This window comes from Pempheris klunzingeri, chromosome 2, assembly GCF_042242105.1.
Source record: "Pempheris klunzingeri isolate RE-2024b chromosome 2, fPemKlu1.hap1, whole genome shotgun sequence".
NCBI classification, from domain to species: domain Eukaryota; kingdom Metazoa; phylum Chordata; class Actinopteri; order Acropomatiformes; family Pempheridae; genus Pempheris; species Pempheris klunzingeri.
In genome coordinates, this window is record NC_092013.1 from 24,659,279 (window position 1) to 24,686,137 (window position 26,859).

Consider the following 26,859-nt stretch of genomic DNA (forward strand, 5'->3'; position numbering starts at 1 on the left):
ACTCTGACACCTAATGTTGTAAAATGATTTAAAAAAAACAGCCCACTCATCTCATAAGAATAACTATGTATATGAGGGGAGATTCTGTCTCTAGTGAAGATCAGACAATTTGTTTTAAAACAATGCAGCGTTTTAAAATGAACCCCTTAATGAATTTTTTGGAGCAGAACAAGTTTTACTTGACCATAATTTACTTACTTCACCTCTGTTTATATTTAAGTCTAAAAATAACCACTTACCCCTATCAGAGCTGTCAAACGGATGGAGAGTGGGGCACATTTGTGTGGAATTGGATGGCACCTGGGAGGTAAAGTTCACGGACTGAAGCACACCCTCGGATTAAAGGGCACAGATTAGCAAGTCTGCAGTGCTGTTTTAAGGGGTTAGAAGTTGAAGACGGTTGAAGGCATTTGTATGTGTGTGTGTGTGTTTGGTGGAGCATGTAGAAGGTCTTGTGTTGCCCAGCTGTCATTTTCTGTCACACTAGCAACTGTTCCCAGCTGTCTGTCACACACACACACACACACACACACACACACACACACACACATACATACACATTCAAACACACATGTGACCAGCTGCCCCAGCTGTCATTGTATCTCAAGTCTTAGCTGGTGGTCCCAGTAGGACCAGCCCCCACCCCAACCCCACCACCCCACCCCACCCCACACACACACACATAGACCTTGAACTATGGTGCATGGATATGTGAATGACACATATTTGTGTAAGCACTTGCTAGACTATTGCATAAAACACAGATTGAGGAGTTAGCAAGATAGTCACACATAAAGAGAGAGGTGGATGTGAGAGAGAGTGACAGAAAACACAACCTCAGCAGTCTAATTGGAGTTAAATGTAATTACTCCTGCTACCCACACATTCTTTAACAATAATCATATTTCCTCCACCTCCCTCTGTCTCTCTCCCTCTCTCTCTCTGTTGTCTTTCTTTCCCACCATCTCTCTGCCTTTCTTTCTATGATTGTTAATTCTTTCATGTTTCATTTTTGCAGTGGTTGCAGTGTTATAATAAGCCTACTGAGATGCATAAAGCATCACAGCACTTTCCCCTTATAAGCTGTTGGTCTTCTCTCTCTCTCACTCTCTCTCTCACACACACACACTCTCACTCACTCACTCACTCGCTCTCTCAAAAGCCTATGAGCCTTATAAGCGGGGAGTGAATGAAAGCGCTGATGCGTCGACGTTGCAAAACACAAGTCTAATCAAAGTGGACGTGTGTTTGGCTGCGTTTGCAAAAGAACTGCAATTCCCATGATTCTGTCCTACTGGTTTTTTATTAATTATTTTTTTTTGCTTCACCTCAAATTAAATTCTCATTTCGAGGAACTTAAAGTACACTGAGCCCTGTGGGGGACAAAAAGGCTTTGTATACTCGTTACAGTGCCAGGAGGAACACACTGTTTGACAGTGAAGGAAACTAAAACCTACTCACTAATATGAACAATATTTTCAAACAGCAGGATGTTGTTCCGTTTCTTTCATCTTGGTGAAGTTCCCATTTTGGTTTGATTTATTTTCTAATCTCACAGTTGAAAAAACAAAGAAGAGGATAATTTGAATGTGTAGGTGACATGCTGACTAGCTGGCGGGTGATCTTTGCGGTAAAACAATCATGTTTTCAATGAAATGATTATTTGGTCGATAAGAATCTTGTTTTTGGAGATAATAAATGGCGTCCCAATCGCTGCAGGTTTCCTGTCTAACTTTAGAAAACAAACCTTCGTGGCGTGTTGTTGGAACACCAGGAGGTCCGGAAAAACCACCCCACCTACAGTATGTCAGGTCACAGCTTCCATGTTATGGAACATCTAGAGTTCAAAATGGCATCCACGGCTAAATGATGTTCCTTTTGTCGCTTCTCCCAGACAATTAATGAAGTTTTTACTCCCTATTTACTCCCCATTACAACAAAAGCAATGGTTTTGACCCAGTCATGTAATATGTTTCTCCGTTTTAACTCATTCATATGTAAATACTAGCTGGCCTTTCCACTAAAACCCATGAATGGCACATTCATTTCATGTCAGCCCCTGAATCGCCCCACCATCCCTTTCATGGGCTCAGATTTCCTCTCCATATGCATTTACATCTGTGCCTCAAATCACCCGGCACGAGTGGACATCTGTATGTCCCAAAATGGATGTTACACCCTGATGTGCTGTATTAGTTTCAAGATAGATCATATTTACATCTGTGCCCCCAAATGGCTGGCGCACCCAAGAGTCTGGCGTGAGGTGATGTTTGGTGTTTTTCTTGTCCTTCTGTCGTGTTTTTCCGCTCCACTGGCTTTCCCAAAACCATGTGTGTTCTATGAGGCTGGTTCACATCTGCTTCCAACTGTCTCACACACACATTCGAGCAACTCCTATATCAAAGCTGATGCCATTGAGGAGTGGCTGGAACTTTCCACCAGGAATTGTTATTTCTGTCAGCTGGATTTGTAGTTGTTCTTGTGATTCTCAGAATTGTATGTTTTCATAGTGGGATTTTATTCGCCACCAAAACATGCAGATTTGTTGCTTCCCCTTGGACTCCCACTGATGGAGGTCTGACTCCCACTGCTCTGCTTTTTTGTTAAGCTCTTATCTCTTCTGTGTATCTGAAGCAAAAGATTTTTTTATTTTCTTATTCTATTTATTTATTCATTTATTTATTTATTTGTGGAATTGGAAATTGATAGTGTTAATTTCAAAGCTCCTTGGATCAGTGAGTGGATCTTTTTATCAGCTTACAAAGTTGAAGAGAACTTAACATGTACTGTTTTCATCAGTATTTCTGTCTTTTCCTCTCCTTGTTCCCTTTTCTCTCCCAAGTTTCCTCGCCTCTCTTCTCTGAACATAATTCATAATTCACTGGGTCATTGGGAGTGTTTCAGGCTGAGCTGGTTCAGTATTGGCATGACGCGCAGACCCTCTCCTCACTGCCTTATGTTCACACATATGGCCTATCCACTTTCCTAAGTAGCAACTAACAGTGAACCAGCCACAGAGTGGATGGTGGCCTTTGCATTGTAATTGATTGCATTTTCGGGAGTGTACGGTATTATCTTATAGTGGGATCCTCTTGTTCCAACTGCAGCCAAGCTAAAAAACAAATGTAACCAGGCCTATGCATGGAAATGCACATTATTTTGAATATATTTAAACCAACAATATTTTACCAACAATAGGCTTCACCATTCTTTTAATTACTCTAGCCTAGTGTAGCATACTCCTTCGCTGTGCCTATTCCCATGAATAAAACCATTCTCACAACTGTAACAAGTTAAGTTAATACACACACACACACACACAAGAATATAAAGAAAAGATAAAGAACTTGCTGGTTGACAAAAAATGCACCACTACCAGTGCTCCAGTGGGGGAATGTCACACAGATGCCAGATTTGAAAAGGCTGAGAGATACAGAGAGACATACTTGGCAGTGATAGGCTTAATCAGTATTGTGTGAACTCGCAGTGGCTTGAATGTAGCAGACATTCATTTATGTGCAAAACTACTGCACTCCAGCTGGAGCCTGTTCTAGAGGTAGCATGGGTTTGCAGAGATTGCTCAGTTGCTGCACTCACAGATGTACGGGTTTTCTCCCAATGTTGCTATTTTGAGTATAAGTAGCCAATAATGAGGTCTAAAGTAACACTCATTCTCTTTCTCTGTCTTCCCCACACACGCTATGATCGAACAATGCCAACTCCTTGCATCCTCACACCGGAAGCATAATCTTCAATCTCTTATTTCCTCATTGCAGATCACTCACGATGAGAGAGTCAGCTAAATACCTAAAATATGCCTAATCTCCATGCTAAATATCTAAATCTTATTGTAAAGGTAAACCAGCTTTGTAATCCGACTGTAAAGGTAAACCAGCTTTCTAATCCGGCTGCAATGCAAATACAATCTGCAGTGTGTCATTATGAGGGAGATCTATCCACTGTTCCTGATGTAAAAGGCGCTGCGATTCTCCCATGATTAAGTGACGTTAGAGCTAGTGTTTGGTGAGTCTGCATTATGAGCATGCAGATCTGTAGGAGAGGGAGTACTTTTTTTTTATTATGGTCTGAATGTATGTGTAATGGTTGTGATATTTGCATCCTGCATTGTGTCAGCGTCACCTGTCAGTCTGGGAGCTTCCCCAGGAATGTCATCATTTTAGAAACGCTTTCTCCCCCTCTCCCCTCCTCCCGTCCCCTTCTGTAAGGCCATTCTCATCCTGTCTGTGCCAATAATAGAGGCATCAGCTGTGACTTTGGGGGATTGAAAGGTGACAGGAGGAGAGTGGAAAGGAGAAAGCAAAAGAAGGTGGGGCGAAAGTGAGATTAAAGGAGGGAATAACATAAAAGTGGACTTTAAAGTGCCACTGAAGTGCCAATGTTTCATTCTTGACAGGATCTGTCTGATTAGCTACCATGAGGGAATTTCCCTACTTTAAATGGCTGCTGAGTGGTGTTTCTGTGTCTTCATTGGTTGCTGAAGGGAATTCCAGTGAAGGAGTTTCCCCACAGTTTTAGACAAACTATCACGCTTGTGTATTTGTGTGAGGAAAAAGCAATAAAGCCAGCAGTTGTAGTGCTTCATCATTTTAAGACTTAGATTATTTTCTTTTGTCGTGTCATGTGCACAAATATGCATGAGACATAAATATACATAGATACTTTTTTTTTATAGAAAAGCTTTTCTAGCTTTTGGTAGCTTACATAAAGACATAGACAACTGTTCCAATGTTTTATCATCTGCATATGTTTAGGTCTGCAATTAACTCTTTTTGTTACTGATTAAACTTATTTTGTTGATTAGTTGATTTTTGTTTGCTCTATAAAATGTCTATTGTACATCACAGTTTCAAGGTGATTGTCTTGTGCCTCACAGACATACATGCATACATACATGCAGATTTAAAAAAGACTGAAACAATACATTGATTTTCAAGAAAGGTGCCAATTATTATTTGATTTTGCTCTAATTAACAGTATTTTGATGGGTTTTGTCAAGTTTATACATTAGATAAACATATGTCGTAAACTAATATATTTACGTTTAGGATGACCGTGTTCTTGGTGTATGGTAGCTGCTCAGGGTGTTCAGGTACACTGCACAGCCCTCACTGTGCTTTGTTAAGATTTAAGCAGCTATCCAGGGTGTTGGACTTCTTACTGCTTACCTTCTGTTGAGCAAATGCAAAATCCTTACAGCATGTGTGTTTGATAACTGAATTCTCTCCCACCTTTGGTACAGTTTTTTTTTTCCTCCCATGGGAAGGAATCAAAGCCTTTCTAGAAATGTTACCGTTGGTGCTTCCAAAGTTCCCTCCTCCTGTCACTGTCCTGCACTCCATACCCTCTTTTTCATCATAGCCTTAAAATTTCTCTCAAATCTCATGATGACACCCGGGATGTCTTCTTATACTCATTAACACATTGTAGGGAAGGGTGACATGTGTATGGAAGTTTTTGTAGAGAGGCATCCTGTAGGTGAGAGATCACAGCCTCTGTAGTTAATTTGGACTTCTCTTTGGTCTTCTGTATCTCAACAGATTAGTCAGAAAATATGGAAAATGTTCTCACAGATGATGCTCTTAAATCATTTGGCCAACAGACCAAACCCCCCAAATATTCAATTAAGACAGAGAAAAAGCTCAAATCATTACATTTGAAAGGATCAAAGCAGACATGTTAAACAGTTTGTTTGATAATGACTTGAAATGATTGTTGAAATTATTAATGGACTAATTGTTTAAGCACTATAGCAGATATTCCTCATTAGCCACAGGCTGAATGATTATCACTTTATGTCATTCTGAAAGAGAGGAGCACACCAGACATCTATTTGCAAAGGTACCACAGATTATTTCTCTAATATGAAAAGGCTATAGTATCACTCTTTCCGGATGTCAAGATATTTTGTAAGCTGTTAATGTCAGAGTGTAACGAGCGCACTTAAGCTATCTTTGGATATGAGGCATTCTTAGGATGAGAGGCGCGACATCCACCCTGTGATCAACACAAAATAGGAAATGCATTTGCACTTTGCTAACTATAGATCTTCACAGAACAGTTGTCACATTGTGTTCTGTAACTGATAACAAATGGCCATATCTCCAATCTCCCATTCCCTCTCTCATTCTAGCGTCTCATCCCCAAATCCCCCAGCCCCTCTCTCTTTTACTGTCCCACATCCATTATCTCTCCTCTGCCCTCTCCCCCATTTCCCCGTCCAAGTCCATTCAATACCCCACAGAGGAAGAGAAGCTAAAAGCATGCAAGTGTCTGGCTAACTGTTTATTTATAAAGATGTCCTTGCAACCTGATAGAGGAGATGGGGTGCAGGGTAGTTGGTGTCCTGTCTGGATGTTTATTTTTATCGCTGGACAGCGGCTGGTGGCAGCAAAATGTTTAAGCCATCAGTGAGTCTAGCTGAGGAAAAAAAACAGCATATACTGTATTTCTTATTGTGTGTAATCACTATTGTACGCCAGCAGATCAGTGGTTTGATCCCCTGCTCCTCCAAGTAGTCCAATAAGAGTAATGTGTTGCAGACATTTTCTCTGCTTTGATATTCCAATGATTACCTGTTCGATTTATTTTGATACCCCTCATGTTGGCAAACTGTTTGGATAATGAAACCAACGGTCTGAGATCATCTCCATTAAAAGTGGATTTGATGTGTCATCTCACCAGCAAATACCCCGCTCTCTTTATAGCCTGCTGCCACTACAACTTTGGGTTCCTTTGCATAACATTGCCTCATTTCCTTTAGTGGCACAGCTGCTGTGGTTTTAGAGAGAATAAATTAACCTCCAGGATCTTCCCCCCCCCCGTGTTTATTCTTTTCAAGAGAATCATTAGCTTTCATAAAAAGACAGAAAAACAAGTATTTAGTGTAGCGTTGACTTTTGAAATTATAAATTCAAAAATGTTGCAAACGTGTTTATGCTTAACTTCCCTGTGTTCCCATGTGTTCAGCTGTTTTTGAGATCTCTATTGACACCTACTCATTTGGCTTACAAGTAAACCCATTTAATTATCCCTGGTTTTGTGAAGCAAATACAACATGCCGCCAAAAAAGGTTCATTGTTGAACATGATGCTCAGCTAACCTAGATTTCTTTATAAGTTACTCCTGTTTCAGTTTGAGTAAGGCCAAATACAGTGTGACTCACACTATTGGACCAACATCAATAATCCTTCATCACCATTTGGGTCAATTCAGCTCTTGGGGGAAAAAAACATAAAAAAAAGTCTCATTGGCAAAAAGAAAAAATCCTATTATTCCAAATAAATTCTTTTCTTTGGGTAATAGTTTAGTGCATCTCACCCCAAATATATACACAGCTAAGATTTGAGCAGCTTTTAATTTCCCTAACCATCCTCCCATCCACACAGCCTAACTATGAACATGTGGGAAACTCTTCCAGACAATCATTCCTGAAGCACTATAAATCTCAGCACTCACTGGTTAAGTAATTGCAGGGCAGTGAGTGACTCTGAAAGAAGCCGGCCAACAGGAAGAAAGTCACACAGACATCGTTTAGTGCCTGTTCAGAACGAACGTGGCACCAAGGCGCTCGGTGAAGTAGTTTCAGCAAACACACACAAGTGTCCCCCCCTCCAACTGGCTAAATGACAATTGTTTAGCTGTGGTCAGCTCTGTTAGTGAACTGCACCAGAGCTGGACACACACACACACACACAACTAAGCTGTTTGCTGAAACACTCCATGTTCAGCATGTGTGACAGCATCTCTTAGTGGTAGTTCTGTTTTTGGCCGATCAGGAGACGGCTGGTGATGGTTGTGTTTGTCTGACATCATATATCTTTAATTGTCTCCTCTCTATGTTTTCTTGCATTCATTATAAGCTAATATGTTTTATTTGTCGCAAAAGGTGGATTGGGCATGTAGGTGTCAGCCTAATGACAGCATTCTGACCCACTGTGACTGTAAGATTTCTCTCTCAGCCTCTTTTTACCACTTTGTCTGTGTTGACAGTGCTTCTTTATCCAGCAGCACGGGCTGCTCTGCAGGCTTTCGCATAGCGACACTCCCCCGCCATCTTCAGCCCTGTTGTCACGCAATGAATAGACGGGCAAGAAAAAAATGGCCTTGAAGGTTTTTGGAGGTATTGGAGAGAAGGTGTGGCCTGCCTTAACCCTCTGTGTGTTAGGAAGGAGAGGAAAGGAAGACATGAGGGAGGACAGGAAGAAACAGGGGAAAAAGCTGTGAAAGGTAGACAAAGGCAGACAAAAAGGAGGAGGACAAGCATTGAAAGAATAAACAAATGCATTAAAAAGAGACAAACCAATGACAGAGTGAACAACAATGAAAACGCAATAAGGGGAAAGGGGAAATAGGAGGGATATTCCCCCTCCAATGCAGTTGAAAGTAGCCAACATGAAAGGGATGGGCTTTATCCTTGGCAGCCATCTTGGACTACTTTCCAGAGGGCTAGGTAAAACTGAAACACTCCAAATAGTGTGCGTCATAAATGAAAAATATATTTCAAAGAATAAAATTGTCGACATTCAGCTAAGAAGGTAAAATGTTCTAAACTTGTAGAGTGAGGAAAGAAGAACTTAACGCTATTACACTCTGCTGCTTCTTGAAGTTAACTCCTTAGATAGAAGCTTTAACAGCAGGGAAACTACACGCTCATGATTAAAAACAAAGTTTTGTCCATAGGTGATGCATGGCAGGGACGAGGTAGCAATAACAAAGAGTCTTTTTGGTCGGTCAAAAGCTACCTTGGAGGCCTTTTGTCATTGTTGCCAGGGAATTCCTATGGTGATTTCACTTTTTCCAGGGGGCATCTGCTACGGGACAAAATGGAGTCACAGTGAGGGAGAAATAATTTGTTTTGTGACACATATACACACACGTACTTGCGCAGGAGGGGATCCTCTCCTCCATGAAAGAGCTGTATGAATAACAAACCCCTGAGTTCAGCCCTTCTGACAATGATCACACACACTAGCTCACACACCAGCACATGCTCCCCCCCCCCCCCCCCCCCCCCACACACACACACACACACACACACACACACACACACACACACACACACACAAACACACACCTACAGACACACACTCAGTTTGACCGTTCACAATAGAGGAGGCATGCATTCATTAGCGCTCCCAAGAAAACTCTGACTGGTTCGGCTTTGTTGGCTAATCCAAGGTCCCACCGTATATCACCTTCACTCTGCCCCTCCATCTATCCATCTTATTCTCTTTCTCCATCACATCTCTTTCACTTCATGTGTCTCTCGCTCTTTTCCCTCTGGCACTTTCATTCTCGAGTCGTTAGTCACTAAGCAATTTAAAAAACAAAAAAAGATGTGTGATTCTTTGAAAGGAGAGAGAGGGTGAAAGAGAGCCCGAATTATAGTAAGAACTGATCAGATTACTCCACAGCATTGATAATATTATCCCCGTCCCACCCCCCTTTCATGATGGATTTCTATCGACAATGAGATTTGTGTGGCACGAATCAGTATAAGGGGCTGAACTTATCAAGGGGATTGACTCTTGATTCAGTGTGAGGTGCTTTAAGTTGTGGCGTTTAGGTGGTGACGAGACTAGCTATCAAATATTTAGAAGCTGGGTGTTTCCCCTACTCTGAAAGCAACTCCCCTAACCATGCCTTCTGTCTTTCTCTCTCTTGTCTGTCTCCTTACAGATCTCAAAGGTGCAAGGCACAATGGGATTCCTATACCTCTGAGGGGTGCACAAAAGACAGAGGTGAAAAGGAAGAAACTAAGAGAGGGGGGAAAAAAGAGGACAAAAGAGGAGGAGGAGGTAGAACAGAGGGAGGGAAGATTCTTGCCCAGCGCTAGGCAAGCAGCAGAGCTTTTTTGGCAAAGGAGTGGGCGGAGAGGGAGAGGGCGATTTGAAAGGAGGGATTTGCTCTATCTGTCGGGGGTGCATGCTCTCCCGAAATCCCCCCTCCCACTTGGACATCCTCCTTTTTATATTTTTTTCTGCATCAGTGACAGGCCAACAAAAAGCAAAGAATGCACAATAAACTAAGTTTAGGATGCCTCGGAGCAAGAAGGGGCCTCGATGTGAGACCCAGGACTAGAGCCTTGCTACTGGGCTTGCTGCTCGCTGTAGTGGGCTGGCTCCCTGCGCAGGTCCGTGCTGAGGTGGAGATCGAAGTGCTGGATGACATGGTGTTGATAGAAGCAGGTCAAGAAAGTGAGAGGGTAGCCAAAAGAAGTGAGCTGGAGGCCTCCATGCATTCCTTGCTCCTTCGGGACTTCCAGGAAGCGACGGAAGGTATTCAGGCGATGGAGCCTGTTGCCGTAGAGACCGGCGAGACTCAGCAGAACATGGCTGCACCCGCTGCCTTCCCAGACTCCTCAGCGGTAGTGGGCCGGATCTTCCAGATGAAAGTGCCAAACAGGATGGAGGATGTTGACCTGGGTAACATTTTCAAGGTGAGTCCCAGCATCACCAGTTTGTTCATGCTTTCTTTTTTTAATTCATCTGACTGTCCAAATATTCCACATAAACCCATGTGTTCTACTGAAATTTGCTTCCTGGTTGTTTGGGGTCCCACAGATCATTTTAATTTGGCTTAACTTATTAAGACAGAAGAAGTGGAGGCGTACTGAAAGATAAACATTCCCTTCAGCACAAACTGCGCGTGTTGTACAGTTGTTTCAGCCTCAATGAGTGTGTTGACTCCAGGTGAACTTCAAGAACAATCCTAAAGGAGTCATTTCCAACACAAATATATGTCACTGAAATTATGCCACCACATGCTATTGCTCAGAACTTGCCTGGAGGTAACACACATTTGAAGCCTTACAGAGCAATATGCCCTTTTTTAATTGTACTGCATTTTCCACAGTGGCCAATTTTCTGTAATATATGTAGTCTCATCTCTGAATTTGGGGCTTTAGTGGCATTGCCCTCCCTCTATTCTTACTCGTTCACTCTGTTTGTTTCTATTCCCTTCTCTTTCTGGCATTTCCTCAACTTAAACCTACCCATTCATCCCCGTTTTATCCCTTTTAATGTCAGTTTCCTTCCTCTCATGTCCAACAAATGTAACTCGTCCTTCTCCATCTTTTTCCCCTCTGTCTCTACCTAACTGTTCCAGACACACATTGTCCGCATATACTTGCTGTACTTTCACACATTCCGTTTTATATCTTTCAGGGCTGTCCTTCATCTTCCTTGCATTACCTCCATCTCTCACCTTCTATCCAACCTGCTGCTCATTCATGCCTTCCATAATTTCTTCTTCTCTTTTTAGTACACCGTTAGTTCTGTGTCCCTCAGTCCATATGATAAAAACCTATCGTCCCCCCCACCCCTCCCCTTGTCTTTCCTCCCTCATCCCCCCCATCACATTTCAGCCTTTCATGTCCTATCACTTTCTTCCTCTTCTATCCCCCGGCCTCATACCTCCTTTGCTTTTAAGTTGTGTCCCTCCCTTCATATCCTTTCCTCCCTTGCTCTTTCCTTCCACCCCTGTCAAATCACATCAGATCATATCAATCAAGCACCCCAGTGATGAGCAGCAAGAAAATATTTCCGTACTTTAAACTGCCCTACTAAAATCCAAGTCATTGACAGACAATGAAACTATATGGAAAGATGTTATTACACCACCACACGACAGACAGGCATACATTTTTGAAAAGGAATGAATAGAAAGGATTCAAATACTTAATATTTTGTCCTTTTTTTTGCATCAGCAGTTATTTGGAGTATTCCAAATGGTGGATTTAATTTTCAGCTGGAGCTGCTCTTTTCATTAGTTTCATTAAGTTTTCTTAATCTTAGTGTTTTCATACAATTTACAGATGACTAAACAACAACATAATAGGGTTAGTAGGCATTGATTATGATAACATTATATATATGCATGCTTCTCCATTCACCTTTAAGTCTCTTGACTCTGTGTATTGAAATACTCTGCACCTCATCACAAGTGGTACATTTCTTACTCCCCACTGCATCTTAAATGTAAAAGGTCAGATGGTCCTCTTTAACAAGCAGAAGGGAGCAGCGTTGTATGTAGTTTATTTATAAGGCACTACTGCAAGAAATGCCCAGTTATCTCCGCTGTCTGGATGCATTAAAACACATACTTACAGTCAGGCCACAGGGCAGTTTAACAATAGTCATACGTCATGTTTACACTGATATTGGAAACAGTGGTTTCAAGTACTATGCTGGATATACATGGAATGAACTACGAAAGCATATGAAATTGCATTCTCTCATTTCCTACAATCCAAAGACATGCAGGTTAGGTTAATTGGTGACTCTAAATTGCCTGTGAATGTGAATGGTTGTCTGTCTGTGTGTGTTGGCCCTGTGATTGACTGGCAACCATTCAGGGTGTACCCCACCCCTCGCCCAAAGTCAGCTGGGATTGGCTCCAGCCCCCTGTGACCCTGACGGATAAGCGGTATAGCCGTGATTTTGAGAGTCTATTCTTTTGATCTTGGCGCTCCTCTGTATTCTCTTTACCGAATTAGTCCTTTTTTCTTACTCCCCGTGTTCTCTCTTTACACCTCACGACCACTCCTTTTCTCCCTTGTCATAGCATCTCATCACTTCTCCTTTTTTCTTTTCCCTTGCCTTTTTTCTCAACTTTCTTTTACACTCCTCATCTCCTCCTCTTGTCACTCCTCTTTTCCTTCTGATCTTACCCTAATCTGTCGTCCTCTCACCCTCCTCTCCATCACCATTTTCACCTCTTCCTCTGTCTGCCACCCACATCCCCACCCCCCCACCCCGCATTTGTCCCACAGGCTAAAGCTGTTTCTTCAAACCTAATTATATATGTCACACTGTAAGCTGGGTGTCTCCTATTACAGGCAATAGGAGCTGACAGCATGGGCAAAGAAGCCAACAAAAGTGAGGAAGGAATAAGGAAAAGAGTGCAGGAGAGATAAAGGACAGGCTAGAGGTGGTTTTGAGAGAGATGTAGAAAAAGAAGCAGAGAGATGAAGGGCGATATGAACAGAGGACAAGATTTTAGAAAAAGCTTCTTTCCTGTAAATAAAAGGTCATAGATCAGATCTATACTATATGATCCATACATAGTCCTCTTGAACTGTTCTTGTGAAAGACTCAACACCTCCCTACATTGTTCTTGGACTGTCAGCCCACTACCTGCAACTTCACAGAGTTTGTCTTCCTTTGTTTGCTTCCCCTAAACCCTCCACTTCCACCACCAAATCTGTCCTCCATTACACATTTCAACACTTTCCCACTGCATCCATCTTCCTTCCCCTTTCTTTTTAGATGTGAGTCCCCCCCTCAGGTATTTCGAAGGTCAGCACTCAAGGTTGTGGAGCGAAAGGCCAAATCAATTTTTGTGCTTGGTGTTGCACTCATACTAATGGCCTTTTCTTATGAAAATCTGCCAGAGTTTGAGAGGTCTTTAGTCTGTGACAGCCTGCCTGCCCATTCACCTTTTGCTGAGCAGCCTTGCCCCCATCAGTGAATACACCACCAATTATTCATTCAAACAGCGTAGAGCTTAGGATTCTCAGCCAGGTGAAGCAGGATGTAAACCTCAGAAGAGAAGGAGGTTTTAAAGAGGTTGCAGGGTGATTTCACAGGACAGGAAATAGCATATAACCTTACAAACATATATTATTTGATTATACATATTAATGTTTAAGGTTAATTTGTTAGAAAGGTTAGTATTTGTTATGTGTGAATTACTGATGCACTGATCTGATACAATGTATAGGCACAGATCATATTAAACTGAACTGTGCTAAGCCTCTTGTATTCTCAGTATTAGCATAACACCCACATTTGAGTGGCCTGTGAACGGTCAAACTGTGTTTTAAAAAAAAAATCATTAAGGTGTTGCTTTTGTATACTGAAACAGTTTAGCCAAATAATTTCATATTCTCTTTGATCAAGAGTTTTCTTTTTCAATTTGTAGTATATTTTCCTCTCTGAGAAGATAAGTGGCCAATAACCTTGTTCGAGTGTTTTTTTTTTTTTTTTTTTAAATGATTGATTTCACATTTTTTAGCCTTGGAATAAATGAAAAGGTTTGGAAGCTGTGTTCCAACTACAAGATACCCTGGAAAGTACTTTGATTTTTTATAAAACAAGTTCTCTCCAGGGGCAGAGCGGCAACACTGCAGTGATAATTCACGGCAACGAGCACAGTTGAAAAGATAGGATCTTTGTGACAGCAACATCTGTATGCAGGTGCTTCTGGGATTGAAAGACCCTGCAGTGGTTGTATCGTCTACTGATATTAATGGCAGTGGCTGCAAGAACGTGGTTTCTGGCCAACAAATGAGCACTCTCCATAGCCTCATTACCACAATTACCAGCATAATTAGCTGACTGGCTGATGGGATGGCTGGCAGGCAACCTTACCCCCTTCACTTCTTCTTTTGCCCTTTCATTCCAGGAAACAACCGACGCTAGCTAAAATTTCCTTTATTCTTTAGCTCAGGGAAAAAGAAAATTTAGTCCAGCAACGTGAGGTTCAGTGTGTGTGTGTGTGTGTGTGTGTGTGTGTGTGTGTGTGTGTGTGTGTGTGTTAATTTGAGAGCAAATAATGTGGATATTTCTCTCTGTGTTTAAAAGCACACGTTGCTGTGTGTCTAAAAGCTATTCCTTTGTGAAATGTGATTTTTGATCATCTATTTGCTTGCATATTAAAAATAGAGATCCTCACAGCTAACTGTTTTGTAATTACAAGCCCCCCCCCCACCCCCACCCCAAACTCTGTGCCTTTGTCTTTCCCTGTGTAAAATCGCCCCAAAGCAAAACCCTGTTTATTTGGCAAAACACTGCTCTCCATCTGCTCCACACAGAGGAGGTGGCATCTATGTATGTGTGTGAGAGAGACGGTGAGAAAGAATCAGTCATTACAACAGAATAAACTTGTGTGACATGCATATGCATATGATTATTTGCGTGTGTGTGTGAGAGAGAGAGAAAGAGTGTTTGAGTGTAAGGCTGTCAGAACACATTGACTAGCTGCTCGAATTCGTCTCCTCCTGATGAATGGAGACAGTAGCTTGCTGTTGTAAAGGGCCATTCCCCTGGGAGGCATTTTGGTGGGAAAACTTTCTCTTCTCTTCCCCACTCCATCCTTTTACTCATTCATTATCGTCTCCTCCTCCTTCCTCTGTATTTTCCTGTCGTTCACTGTCTTCTTGGCATCTTGTTAGATTCACAGTGTTCTCTGTCCCTCCCCTGTTCTCTCTGCCTATGATTGAAGGAACCCCACCCCCCCAGTCCTTTTTATCAGTCATTCTTCCTTTCTCTTCCACATCAGCAAGCTTTCTGTCTCTCTTTTCAGCCACTGCAGATTAGCTTGCAACACAACATTTTCTTTTCTTGATTTCTGCTACACAAGCAACAATTATTTTTTCTTCTTTCTCTTTTCATTTTCTTTTTGATGGGCTTGAAAACCACAGTCTGATATTTTTCTATTTACTTATATAGTTCAAATCTGATGCTCAAGGCTCTGCATTTATATAAAAGTACTGTTGTCACTCTTTGTCATATGCTTCTCTGCTGTTCTGTTTTTTGTTTTTTTTTTTAAAAAAAGAGCATTTTTCAGTGAGGCTCACCCTATAAGCTGTCGTAGCTCCATAGCTATTAGCTGGCAGGGTAGCAGTGGAAAATGAGTATTAAGAGAGCAGGAGGAAGGAGGCAGCCCAAAGATAAAAACACACACACACCAGAACATATGAGTCACCCTAGCTGTAACCTAGAATGCCAAGATTGGTTTACTGGCACCAGAGTGGTGGTGGCCATGTTGCTATGCAATTAAACATGCAGCAGGCGAAGCTTTTTGATTCATATGTTCCAAATTATATGCTCCCATAAATTCATTCATAATTTGGTGTTTTAGCTTAGGGTTGTTTGTTTGACATACTTCTATTGGAAGACATTCTCCTCCTTTTAAGGGTAGAAGGTTATTTCGCTGTTAGTCACATTGATGCCTTCACGTGAGTGAGTGTTGGATATCAGGGGTAATTTCCATTTGACCTTTAGCACACATAATTACTGCAACTGTTTTACTTTCTAACCTCTAAAACATAAGCAGTAATGACAAAAAATAGCTTATTTTATGGTTTCAGTTTTCAAAAAGAAAACTGAAACCTGGTCTGTTGACCAAATTCTCCTGATGTTGTTAAGGTGTATTCTTCTGTTGCCTAGCAACCATAGGTTTTGGACGGGTCAGTATCCTCCAGCATGCTTGGTTGTCACTCAAAAGTGGAGTTACTGCATGGCAAGCTGCTTTCATTGGTTTTCCAGGCATAGTGAGCCAAGCCATATTTGGTGTGTAAAGGTTACAGTGGTAGATTATATTTAAATGCTGGGCATTGTGATTATAGATCAGCCTGTGAAGGCAGCTCTACAGAGAACAATTTGTTAATCATCAGTGGTGTAATAGCACACAGGCAATAATGCTGCCAGAATGGGCAAACTGAATGAATGACTGTAGGTTTAAATGCAGCATCAGACTATTTTTGAACAAACTCATTGTTCTCACAAGAGTATAAGCCTATAAATCTCAATTTAGAGTGAAACACGTTATTCCTCCCATCTCAAACTGCATTGGTTTTGTTTTCAAGTGACCAGCCTCCATCACCTTTTCAGGCAGTAGTACCCCGCATCTCCTCCACTTCATAAAAGCTTCTTCTATATCATGTCTCTTATTATCTATCCTAAGCAATGTGTTTAAGATTTAATGGTTTGTGTCTGCACTGTAGCTTGTTAGCCAGATAAAGATAGCTAATGTTTTATTCACATGGCATCAAAGAAGAAGGGGATAATTGCTGACCTAGGGACAAGTGAGGGCTTGGCAGAGTTGTTCGTCAGGAGGAGAAATGATTCTTTAAGGATGCATTTAGCCTGTCAGGTTACAATGACGACAGATAGACGTATTGTGAGGAGGACTAAATCGTAGTGGAGTTATTTTTATTCTCATTTCAGAAGAAATGATGGAACCTTAACTTTGGATGAAGTGTGCCCAATTGTCTAATTTTTTCTTTCATTGTAGCTGTGTCACAATGGATATAATAGTGTTCTGATTAAGCCTGCACCTCCTTGATCTATTGACAGGATTTTTCTACACTTTTCCTACGCTTCTTGCTTCTGCACAATTTCTTGTATATCTAACTTTATTCCATTGCACATACAGAATGTGTACAATTTCCTTGTGGTTTCCCCTTTCATGATGTTCTGTCAGTTTTGGACTTCAGGAAAATGGGAATTTTTCATCATTCTGCAAAACATTTAATGAAGGAAATGATCATCAGAATAATAATAATAATAATATAATTATTTCCAGCCCTATCCCAGAAAAAGTTCTGCGGAGAAAGAAATAAACCAAAAAGCAAAAATAAAATCACAGGGAAAAAAAACACATTGATGGCATTGATGTGCTGCAGCATCTGCCACCACAGAGGATACGCTGAGAACAGACACATGGCATTTAAGAAATTTGGACCAGTGTTTATTCTTAGAAAATTATATTTTATTTGTGTGGGCAAAGCAGGACCCTGTGGGTCTGTGTATACACGCTGTTAGTAAGGTTCAGAGAGCCCTCCAGAGTTAAAAAGTAAAAGTGTATAGTATAGTATAGTATAGTATAGTATAGTATAGTGTGTATGTGCTGATGATAGTAATTCATTAGTCAGAGCTGAAGCTGAGAGTCACATGCAGAGGCAGAGATAACACACACACACACGCACACACGCTCAGATTGATCATCCCAAGCAGGGGTTACTCGTCTCCTCACTTACCTTCCAGTTGCCCTTGTCGTAACGTAAACACACACACACACACACACACACACACACACACACACACACACACACAGTCATTGTCCTCTTCTTACACATGCGCATCCTCCTTGTCTTTTGCCTTTACACATTTACATGCCGTATTTCTCTTTTGTTCATGCGTCGTCAGCAAGAGCAGCTGATTTAGTGTCTCTGTCCACACACACACACACACGCTACATCTTTCTCTTCTCTTCTCTCTCTATCTCTATCTCTCTCTCTCTCTATCTCTCTCTCTCTCTCTCTCTATCTCAATCTCTCTCCCACACAGCTGGAGGCAAACAATGGCCTGCTCCCATTGGCTCCTGAGCAGTCTGTCAGAGAGCAGTCTGTCAGAGAGAGAGAGAGAGAGAGAGAGAGACAGAGAGAATGGGGGAGAGAGAGAGAATGGGGGAGAGTTTTATGACTTTTGCTGCAGGCTTTGGCAACAAGGTTTACTACTGCGTGCATGCGTGCGTGTGGCATAGAAAGAGATAAATTGCGTACTTTAACACGGGTTTTTAAAGCTAAGACCCCTCTCCATCATTACATTTTAATTACTGTATAATAGGGGTGTATCTGTGGTTCGTGTATATATGAATACATGCACGTGCACATGAATGCTCACTGTTCTCTGTGTGTCAGACATTTCCTTTTGCGTACTTCTGCATGAGTAAAGTTTTCTCTCAGTTTGTAGCAATCGCCAATACTTTAATGAGGTTTTAGTCCCAAAGCCCATAATGTCTTCCTTATGCAAGTGATTCCTGCGGATTACACCATCCTACAATAGAGCTATTAATAGAAAGGGCGTATTTTTCTGAATCAATATTTCATCTCTGGGAATTTGCGTTTCCATTCACTTTTATTAATAAACAGTGAATATCTCATAAGTTAAGTTCCACTGGTATGTTTTTATTTTGGACATAAACTGACATAAAAGTGTGTTTTGGATATGAATTATAGGTTTTCTGGTCAATAATAATTAAATTGTGCTTTTACAATGTAGGTGCATGTTATGTAGTAACTGCAGACATATTCTTATTGAAGACTAAGGTGAAAGGTTGATCCCAGTATGATTGTTAACGCAATCATTTTTATTGCATTCAACAGAGTAACAAGTTCCTGTTACTCTCTTAACCCTTTAAGGTCCGCACCAAGAAAAAAGTGATGTAAAAAAAATTTCTTTACATTTTTCTAACAATCAACTGTTTTTTCAAAATCAGACCCCACAGTTTTTTAGATATAGGCCTCTACCAAACGGTTGAGATGTCTGTTCATAGTAAAAGTATCGTATACCTTAACGCATACAAAAAACATTGAGAACAAGTCAAATAAAGTGCTAATTTTCTTCTAGAAATTAATAGAATTTGCTCATCTCCTTAATGGCAACAGCACAAATGTTTTTTGGTGGTTGTGCAACAGCACAAATGGTTTTTGACCTGTGGTGCAACTGCACTAATGATTTTGGTCAGGGGTGCAACAGCACTTCCTATTTTTTTCTCTTCTTTTGTTGTTGTCCATTGGATGCATTCTACTTCTGATGGTATGCTGTGAAGCATCCCTGCTTTGCATTCAAACACAGGAATACATTACATTTCTGGCATTTCCATCTTGATACTCCCTTTGGATAGAGGTTGCACCGCCCCGGCTTGTCAGAGTGAAGTGGCAAATGTCCACAGTTGTCATATCGCACATCTGGTTGTGGCTGTGAGGGTCTTGGGGTGCTGGATTTTTTGTGAGATGACGTGTGGTGGAGAGGACAATGATGGTCGGCCAACTTTGGATGCTGGCTTGTTGACTTGTGCCAAAGTGTGGGCGACTGCCAGACGGAACCTTTTGAGAGACAGCGGTGTTTCGTTCAGGAGGCCGCAGTCCCTCTTGTAGATGAGCCAGGCATTTGAAATGCACAGGTCAAGAATGTAGCCAAACGGGAAGGTACCATCGCCTTGATTTGACTGGGGTCTTATACATGTGTACCAGTATGTCAGAGAGATCAATGCCTCCCATATGCTCATTGTAGGCAGGGATGAGTGATGGGCATGGGATGGCGATCTTTGTGCTGGCCTCTTTGCTCCACCGTTTGACAGAGGAAAGAGGTGTGATCCCACAGGCATTGCTCAGCAGGTTCACACATTTGTTGTCAAACCATTTCACTGCAATCACCCCTTCAGCAGACCAGTAGTCAAAAGCTCCACGTCCTTCCTTCATCAGCTCTTTGTCCGTCTTCAAGGTTGCTCCACCCATGCGGTTTGGTCGGACAGTGCCAATGCACCTGACGCCCAGGTTTTCATGCAGGTTCTGGATCAAGTCGAAACTGGTGAAGTAGTTGTCACAGAAGACGACTGAGAGTTGTGGCAGTGTTATAGTTTTGCATAACGTTGTCACCAGTTTGGCCCCTAGAGGCAGTGCCTCCTCCTGCTCAGTTAGGGCAACATTGAAGAACGTGGATGCCCCCTGATAGAGCAGCAGGTCATGAATGATGCCAGATGAACTGGCCCTGCAGAACAATTTAAAGCCCCACTTGTCTGGCTTGTTGGCAATATACTGGCGGAGAGAGCCAGCCCTTGTGCCTTTATATGCCACCATGACCTCATCCACACTGTGCTGGTAAGTGGATGGGATCAGAAGACACTGCTCACGAAGCATCTCAAAAAGGGGGCGAATTTTGTAGAATCGGTCTGGACTGCCATTGCACTGCTGATTATCATTAAAGTGAATGAACCGGCGTAACAGCTTGAATCTCCCCCTTGGCATCATATCAGCTATCACACTGAACCGTGACTCATGGTGCCAGTAGTCATCCATGGCTGGGAAGCTGAAAACACCCATGAAGAGTAGCATTGACAGGAACTTTTCAATCTCTTCAGGGCTGGTCCTGATTGGATCCCCCAACTCCTGGGCAGAGTAGAGATTGGTGTGCTGAGAGCAGTGACATGCGGTAAGGTTTGTGGCTGGTGAGGCACTTACTCTTTCAGAGTCAGATTTACAAATATATGCACCCAATATATTTGCCAACTACCGATTATGTTTCATATCTCATATCAGCATTCTTTCCATACACATAGCAGGTACATATTGGGCCAAGGAAGAATGTAAAATGTATAGCGGTTCAGTATGCCTCCCAAAAAACACCAAGGTGGATGTGCTCTCTCTCTCTCGCTCACACACAGGATTCGCACACTGGTCTTACCTTTACTTGTAAATGAAGTCCATACGCCTCTCCTTCTTATTTATTACTTCACGTTTTGATTGAAAGTCCAATTTTGAGAAATTTTTGAGCTGAGATATTACATCCTCCATTTTTGCAGTCAGTCAGAGCAAAACATAAAATAACGGACTCCTATTGAACTTTACTTGACTATGTAGAAGAAGAGCAACCACCGAACAAGAATAAACGTGAGCTCACGTGCGCCCTCTTCATTGCGGCAGAGCTACTGCCTGCCTCACCTTATGTCTTTTCAGTGCGGCTTTATGTCAGATCCTAACACTAAATAAGTGATAGACACATGTGAAATACATTACCTATTATATGGAAAGTGAGGACATATAATAAAAATGTCTACAATGTATAAAAACATTTTAATAAAGCATTACATTGGTAGCATACACTGAGTAAGCAAAAGGCACACGCTCAACCCAGTTTGCAAGGGATTGCGCAATCTGACGTGAGGCACAGCTCAGTGCTGCCTCACCTCGCTGCCTACGCTGTAATTGAACAGGAAATACGCAAAATACAGCAATTTTGATTATAAAAATGATTGAAATTATTCGAATCATACAGAAATTGCATTTATAGCACAGATCAGTAGACAAATATTTATTTTATCATTAGTATACATCTCATGAGGGCAGGTGAGGATGATGACAGGTGAGGCACTGCCTCACCTGCCTCCCCTGACCGCACGTCCCTGGCTGAGAGATATGTTCAATCATCTCATCAGTGAAGAGCGTTTTAAAATACTGAAAGGGTGTCTTTACAGCATCGGGGGGGTTAAAACTTGAGCCTGGAACCTGGAATGCCTCAATATCTTCATGCCGCCACAGTCTTCTTGTGCTTTTCTTTGCACCTGGGGGTGACTGAGGGTCAGGTTTGTCCCCTATCTGTGCCAAAGAAACTGTTTTGAGGGAGTTTTTCCCCTTTCTCCTCTTCTTTTTGGATGGTGGTTTAGAGGATGAGCTCGTTGAGGCAACGTCCTCCTCATCCATAGAATCAAAAGAAGTGTCCCCGCTCTCTTCTGCTGGTGTGGGCACATAATCTGGATCATCTACAGGGTCATCATCACTCAGATCTGCATCTGAATCCTGAGGATTTTCTGGCACAAGGACCAGAAAAGTGCGTGGTCGTGCATGTTTTGGCGTCCATCTATCACATGTAAAACAGAACAATTTGTATTACAAACCATGTGCTATTGCAGTGCTAGTCATATGGTAATACACAAACATGTCTATTTGTTACTATGAAATTAATAGTAAAGCCAGTATTAGTATTAATTCTACTCATTTATTCTTGATATTTACCATATACACAGTACACATAAAATGTCTCAGACATGGTGAAAAATCATATTATAATTATATAAATCATACTCATAAAATTATTCAAACATGCATATGATGGAATATCATTAAATGAATCATTTTAACAATAATGAAGGATCAGAAGTTTTTTTTATTTCATCGTAAATAGCTAATTTTACTGACATTAGCTAGCGTCGCTACCTTTACCATAAAATGACAATTCAACCGTTTGGTAGAGCACGTTTTTAAAAAATTATTTGACCCTTATAAGACTTATTTTTGTTGCATTAAGTTACATAATTCTGTTCAATAACACCTCTGAAACGATATGTCAAAAAAATATTCTTACCATTGAAAATTCTGCCAAAATGTGTCTTCATGTGATGAGTCAATTTTCGCTGTCTCACTTCCTGTTTGAAGGAATGCTGAAAAGGCATACTGCTCAAAGACGCAGTGACATCTAGAGGATTTTTTTAGCATAGCGCAACTAAACCAAGTGGCAGCGACGGCCCATTCAGGTTGAGTTAAGCTCAATGCATTCAATGAGATATAGTGACTCAAAGTGAGGTCTACCAAACGGTTGCAAAGAACCTTAAAGGAGGGTGGAGTCACATTAAGAACAAAACAAAATATTTCCTTTTAATTCAATTCAATTCAATTTATTTTGTATAGCCCAATATCACAACAGAGGATATTGGGATGGACAGGCTATAACCTTGGACAAACGCACATCCATTGGCTGATGGAGAACCACATCAGCAGGACCAGGACCAGGATCCACAGGAACCCGAGAACCGCATCAGCAGAACCAGGACCAGGATTCACAGGAACCAGAGAACCACACCAGCGGGACCAGGACCAGGATCCACAGGATCCACAGGACCCTAAGAGATGAGAAAGCACAGAAACGCTCCGGGGAAGATACCAAGTTAGAGGCAGACATTTGGCTGACATGAGACATAATGATGGAGAGGAAGAGGAGGATAGAGAATAGAGGAGCTCAGTGCACCATTGGAGTCCCCTGGCAGTCTAAGCCCATAGCAGCATAAGTAGGGGCTGGTCTAAGGCCTGAGCTAGCCCTTAAATATATGCTTTGTCAAAAAGGAAGGTTTTTAGTCTACTCTTAAATGTAGAGAGGGTGTCTGCCCCCCGAACTCAAACTCTGGAAGGAGGTTCCACAGGAGAGGAGCCTGATAGCTGAAAGCTCTGCCACCTGCACTACTTTTGGAGACTTTGGGAACCACCAGTAGGCCTGCATTCTGGGAGCGCAGTGCTCTAGTGGGGTAGTAGGGTACTATGAGCTCTTTAAGATATGATGGAGCCTGACCCTTAAGAGCCTTGTAAGTAAGGAGAAGGATTTTAAACTCTATTCTAGATTTTACTGGAAGCCTATGAAGAGAAGCCAGTACAGGAGAAATGTGGTCTCTTCTTTTAGTTCTCGTCAGAACACGAGCAGCAGCATTCTGGACCAGCTGGAGAGTCTTTAACGACTTATTGGGGCAGCCTGATAATAATGAGTTACAATAGTCCAACCTAGAAGTGACAAATGCGTGTACTAATTTTTCTGCATCGTCTGTGGATATGATGGGCCTGATTTTAGCAATATTACGTGGATGGAAAAAGGCAGTTCTAGAAATCTGTTTGTGGGAGGACAAATCCTGATCAAATAAGACTCCCAGATTCCTCACAGTGGAGCTGGAGGCCAGATTAATGCCGTCCAGAGCAGTTATGGTAGTAGAAAAGCTGTCTCTGAGGTGTCTGGGGCCAAGCAAAATAACTTCAGTTTTATCTGAATTTAGCAGCAGAAAGTTGCTGCTCATCCAGGACTTTATGTCCTTAAGGCAGATTTGAAATTTAGCCAACTGATTGGGTTCATCTGGCTTTATTGATCAATATAATTGTGTATCATCTGCATAACAGTGGAAATTAATGGAGTGCTTCCTGATAATTTTACCCAGAGGAAGCATATAAAAGATAAAGAGTATTGGTCCAAGCACTGAACCTTGTGGAACTCCATGTCAAACCTTAGTGTGGACAGAAGATTCATTGTTAATATGTACAAACTGAAATCGATCTAGTAAATAGGACTTAAACCAGCTTAATGCAGTTCCTTTTATACCAATGAACTGTTCCAGTCTCTGTAACAGGATGTGATGGTCAATGGTGTCGAAAGCAGCACTCAGGTCTAACAAGACCAGGACAGAGAGAAGTCCTCTGTCTGATGCCATAAGGAGGTCGTTTGTAACCTTCACCAGTGCTGTCTCTGTGCTATGGTTCGCTCTAAAACCTGACTGAAAATCCTCAAATAGACTATTAGAATTTAGAAAATAACAGAGCTGATTAGCTACGACTTTCTCCAGGATCTTGGAGAGAAAGGGAAGGTTGGATATAGGTCTATAGTTAGCTAACACACCTGAATCAAGAGTAGGCTTTTTCAGGAGAGGTTTAATTACTGCTACTTTAAGGGACTGTGGAACATAGCCTGTTAGTAAAGACTGATTTGTCATATCCAGTAAGGACGTGTTAATTAGGGGTAGGACCTCTTTAAGTAGTCCAGTAGGAATGGGGTCTAGGAGACATGTTGACGATCTAGATGAGGAGATTATTGAGATCAATTCAGCAAGATCAATTGGAGAAAAACAGTCCAAGTACACATCAGGTGTAACAGCTGTTTCCATGATTCCTAAGTTTGAAGTAGAATCAGACCCTGTTGAATCAGACCCTGTTGAGGGCAGAAGGTGCTTTACTTTCCAATAGAGCGTTATCTAACTGTGAAGATTGATTTATCAATCTCATAGAGGTAAATGGAATTCTCTTTGTGCTCAAAGCAGTGATAACCTCAAAAACATTATGTCTCTCCAGATACAATCCACCAGATATTCTGGATAATCCGCAGTTTTCAACTGCTTTCTGCCTGAGAAACGGTATCTAAAAAACTCCAGACAGTCTATTATTCAATTAGATAAAGGTAATTGTATTACCTTTAGGGTGTAGTTTTAAAGGATTATCCTAGTCTTGTGATGATGGGGGGGGGGGCTTTGGATGTTAGCCATCCAAAGCCCCCCCACCCTCTCGTTCTATAGTTCTTCCATCCGTCCATCCTCTTCGCCTCATATTTTCCACTGGAAACACTTGACTATGCCAGCAATTTCCTCTACGCCCTCTCTCTTTCTGTCTCTCTAGGTTTTGCGTTTTCGCCTCCCTTCTCTCTTTGTATGAACCTCCCTCTCACTCGCCCTGTGCTGAGTTACTATCCGTCTCGCTCCACTTCTCGCCTCCCCTTTTCACATTCCTTCCCTCTGCCCTTGCCCTTACTTCCATGCATCTTCCTTTCTTCATCCTTACCTCAATACCCCATCTCCGTCATGCTCTCTCTGTTTTCCTTCCTCCCATTCCCTCACCACACAGAGTTTCATTTCACCTCAAGTCATCATATCACAATGGCATGCCAGGGCTGCACCTCCTCTTCCTCCTCCTCACCTTCTCCAAAATATGAGGCTTATCTGTTGAGCTGTCAACCGGGTTCTTGGTAACAATGGCCTCCTTTCTCCATGTTTTCCTCTTGCCGAAACAATGAGCTGCTTTCTTTCCCTGTATGCCAAGAGACTCGACACCTCTTCATAATATCTCTATGTTTAGGAGATCTCTCTTTCTCTTTCTCATTCTTCTTGTTCGACCTCTCGCTTTCTTTCTCTCCATCTCTACTTCTGCCTGTCAGTATCTTGACTCTCTTTCCCTCTCTATTTCCCCCCCACCCCTTGAGCTTTCTGTTCTCAAAAGAGCTTTGTATGATTGCATGGAATAATAAAGGTGTGTGTTTGATGAGGTGCATCTTGCCTTTGATAAAGGCAGCATTATACATATGTGCAGTATTACCAGGTCATGAGTGCATGAGACATAAAGAGAGCAAGGGGGAAAGGCAGGACAAACAAACAATTGTCAGACAAGAGTGGGTACATTTGCAATGCATGGTTTGTATGGTTTTGCCGATAAACCTAAACCATATAAAGAAGGAAATGAGAGTAGTGTTTTAGTGTGGGCAATTATATTTTTTTATTATGTGGTCATTTGGCATCCAGAAGTAAAAGTTCAATCCATTTTCTGTTCAGTGTTAAATGAATGTCAGTTCTAAGAACTAGATCAGCATGAAACTCTCCTGGTTGAATCATCATTTTTTTAAAAAAAAAAAAGGTTAGCAGCTGAATATTCAGGAAATATCTAGTTCTTTGATTATAAAAATTAAAAGTTACAAGCCTGTAGACATACAAAGTTAAGCAGAGTCAACTCTTGACTTTTAAGGAGCATTCTAGTAAGAAATGTCCAATCAGTAAGCTTAAAATCAATTTGCCCATGCTGCTAATGGCGGGAAGAACCTTAAGATAACTGATACATACACACTTCATATCTCTATGTGACTTCTTAGTTAAGTAAAGGCCATATAAAGGTTACACTTTGTGCAAGTCTGATAATATTTTCAGAAATCAGTTCTTTGGAGTTAGTTTTGAATGAATTCGGCTACTACATCACAGCATTTTGAA

At 41.6% G+C, this 26,859-nt stretch overlaps 1 protein-coding gene across 2 annotated transcripts in view; it reads left to right on the forward strand.

The window, feature by feature from the left end:
* dag1 (dystroglycan 1) overlaps positions 1-26,859 on the forward strand; it is a 52,524-nt gene that overhangs the window by 17,083 nt on the left and 8,582 nt on the right. For both annotated transcript variants that reach the window (XM_070842436.1, XM_070842428.1), the window contains exon 2: positions 9,700-10,459. In XM_070842436.1, coding sequence (XP_070698537.1) covers positions 10,034-10,459 — 426 coding nt within the window. In that variant the 5' untranslated portion in view covers positions 9,700-10,033. The remainder of the gene's footprint in view (positions 1-9,699; positions 10,460-26,859) is intronic.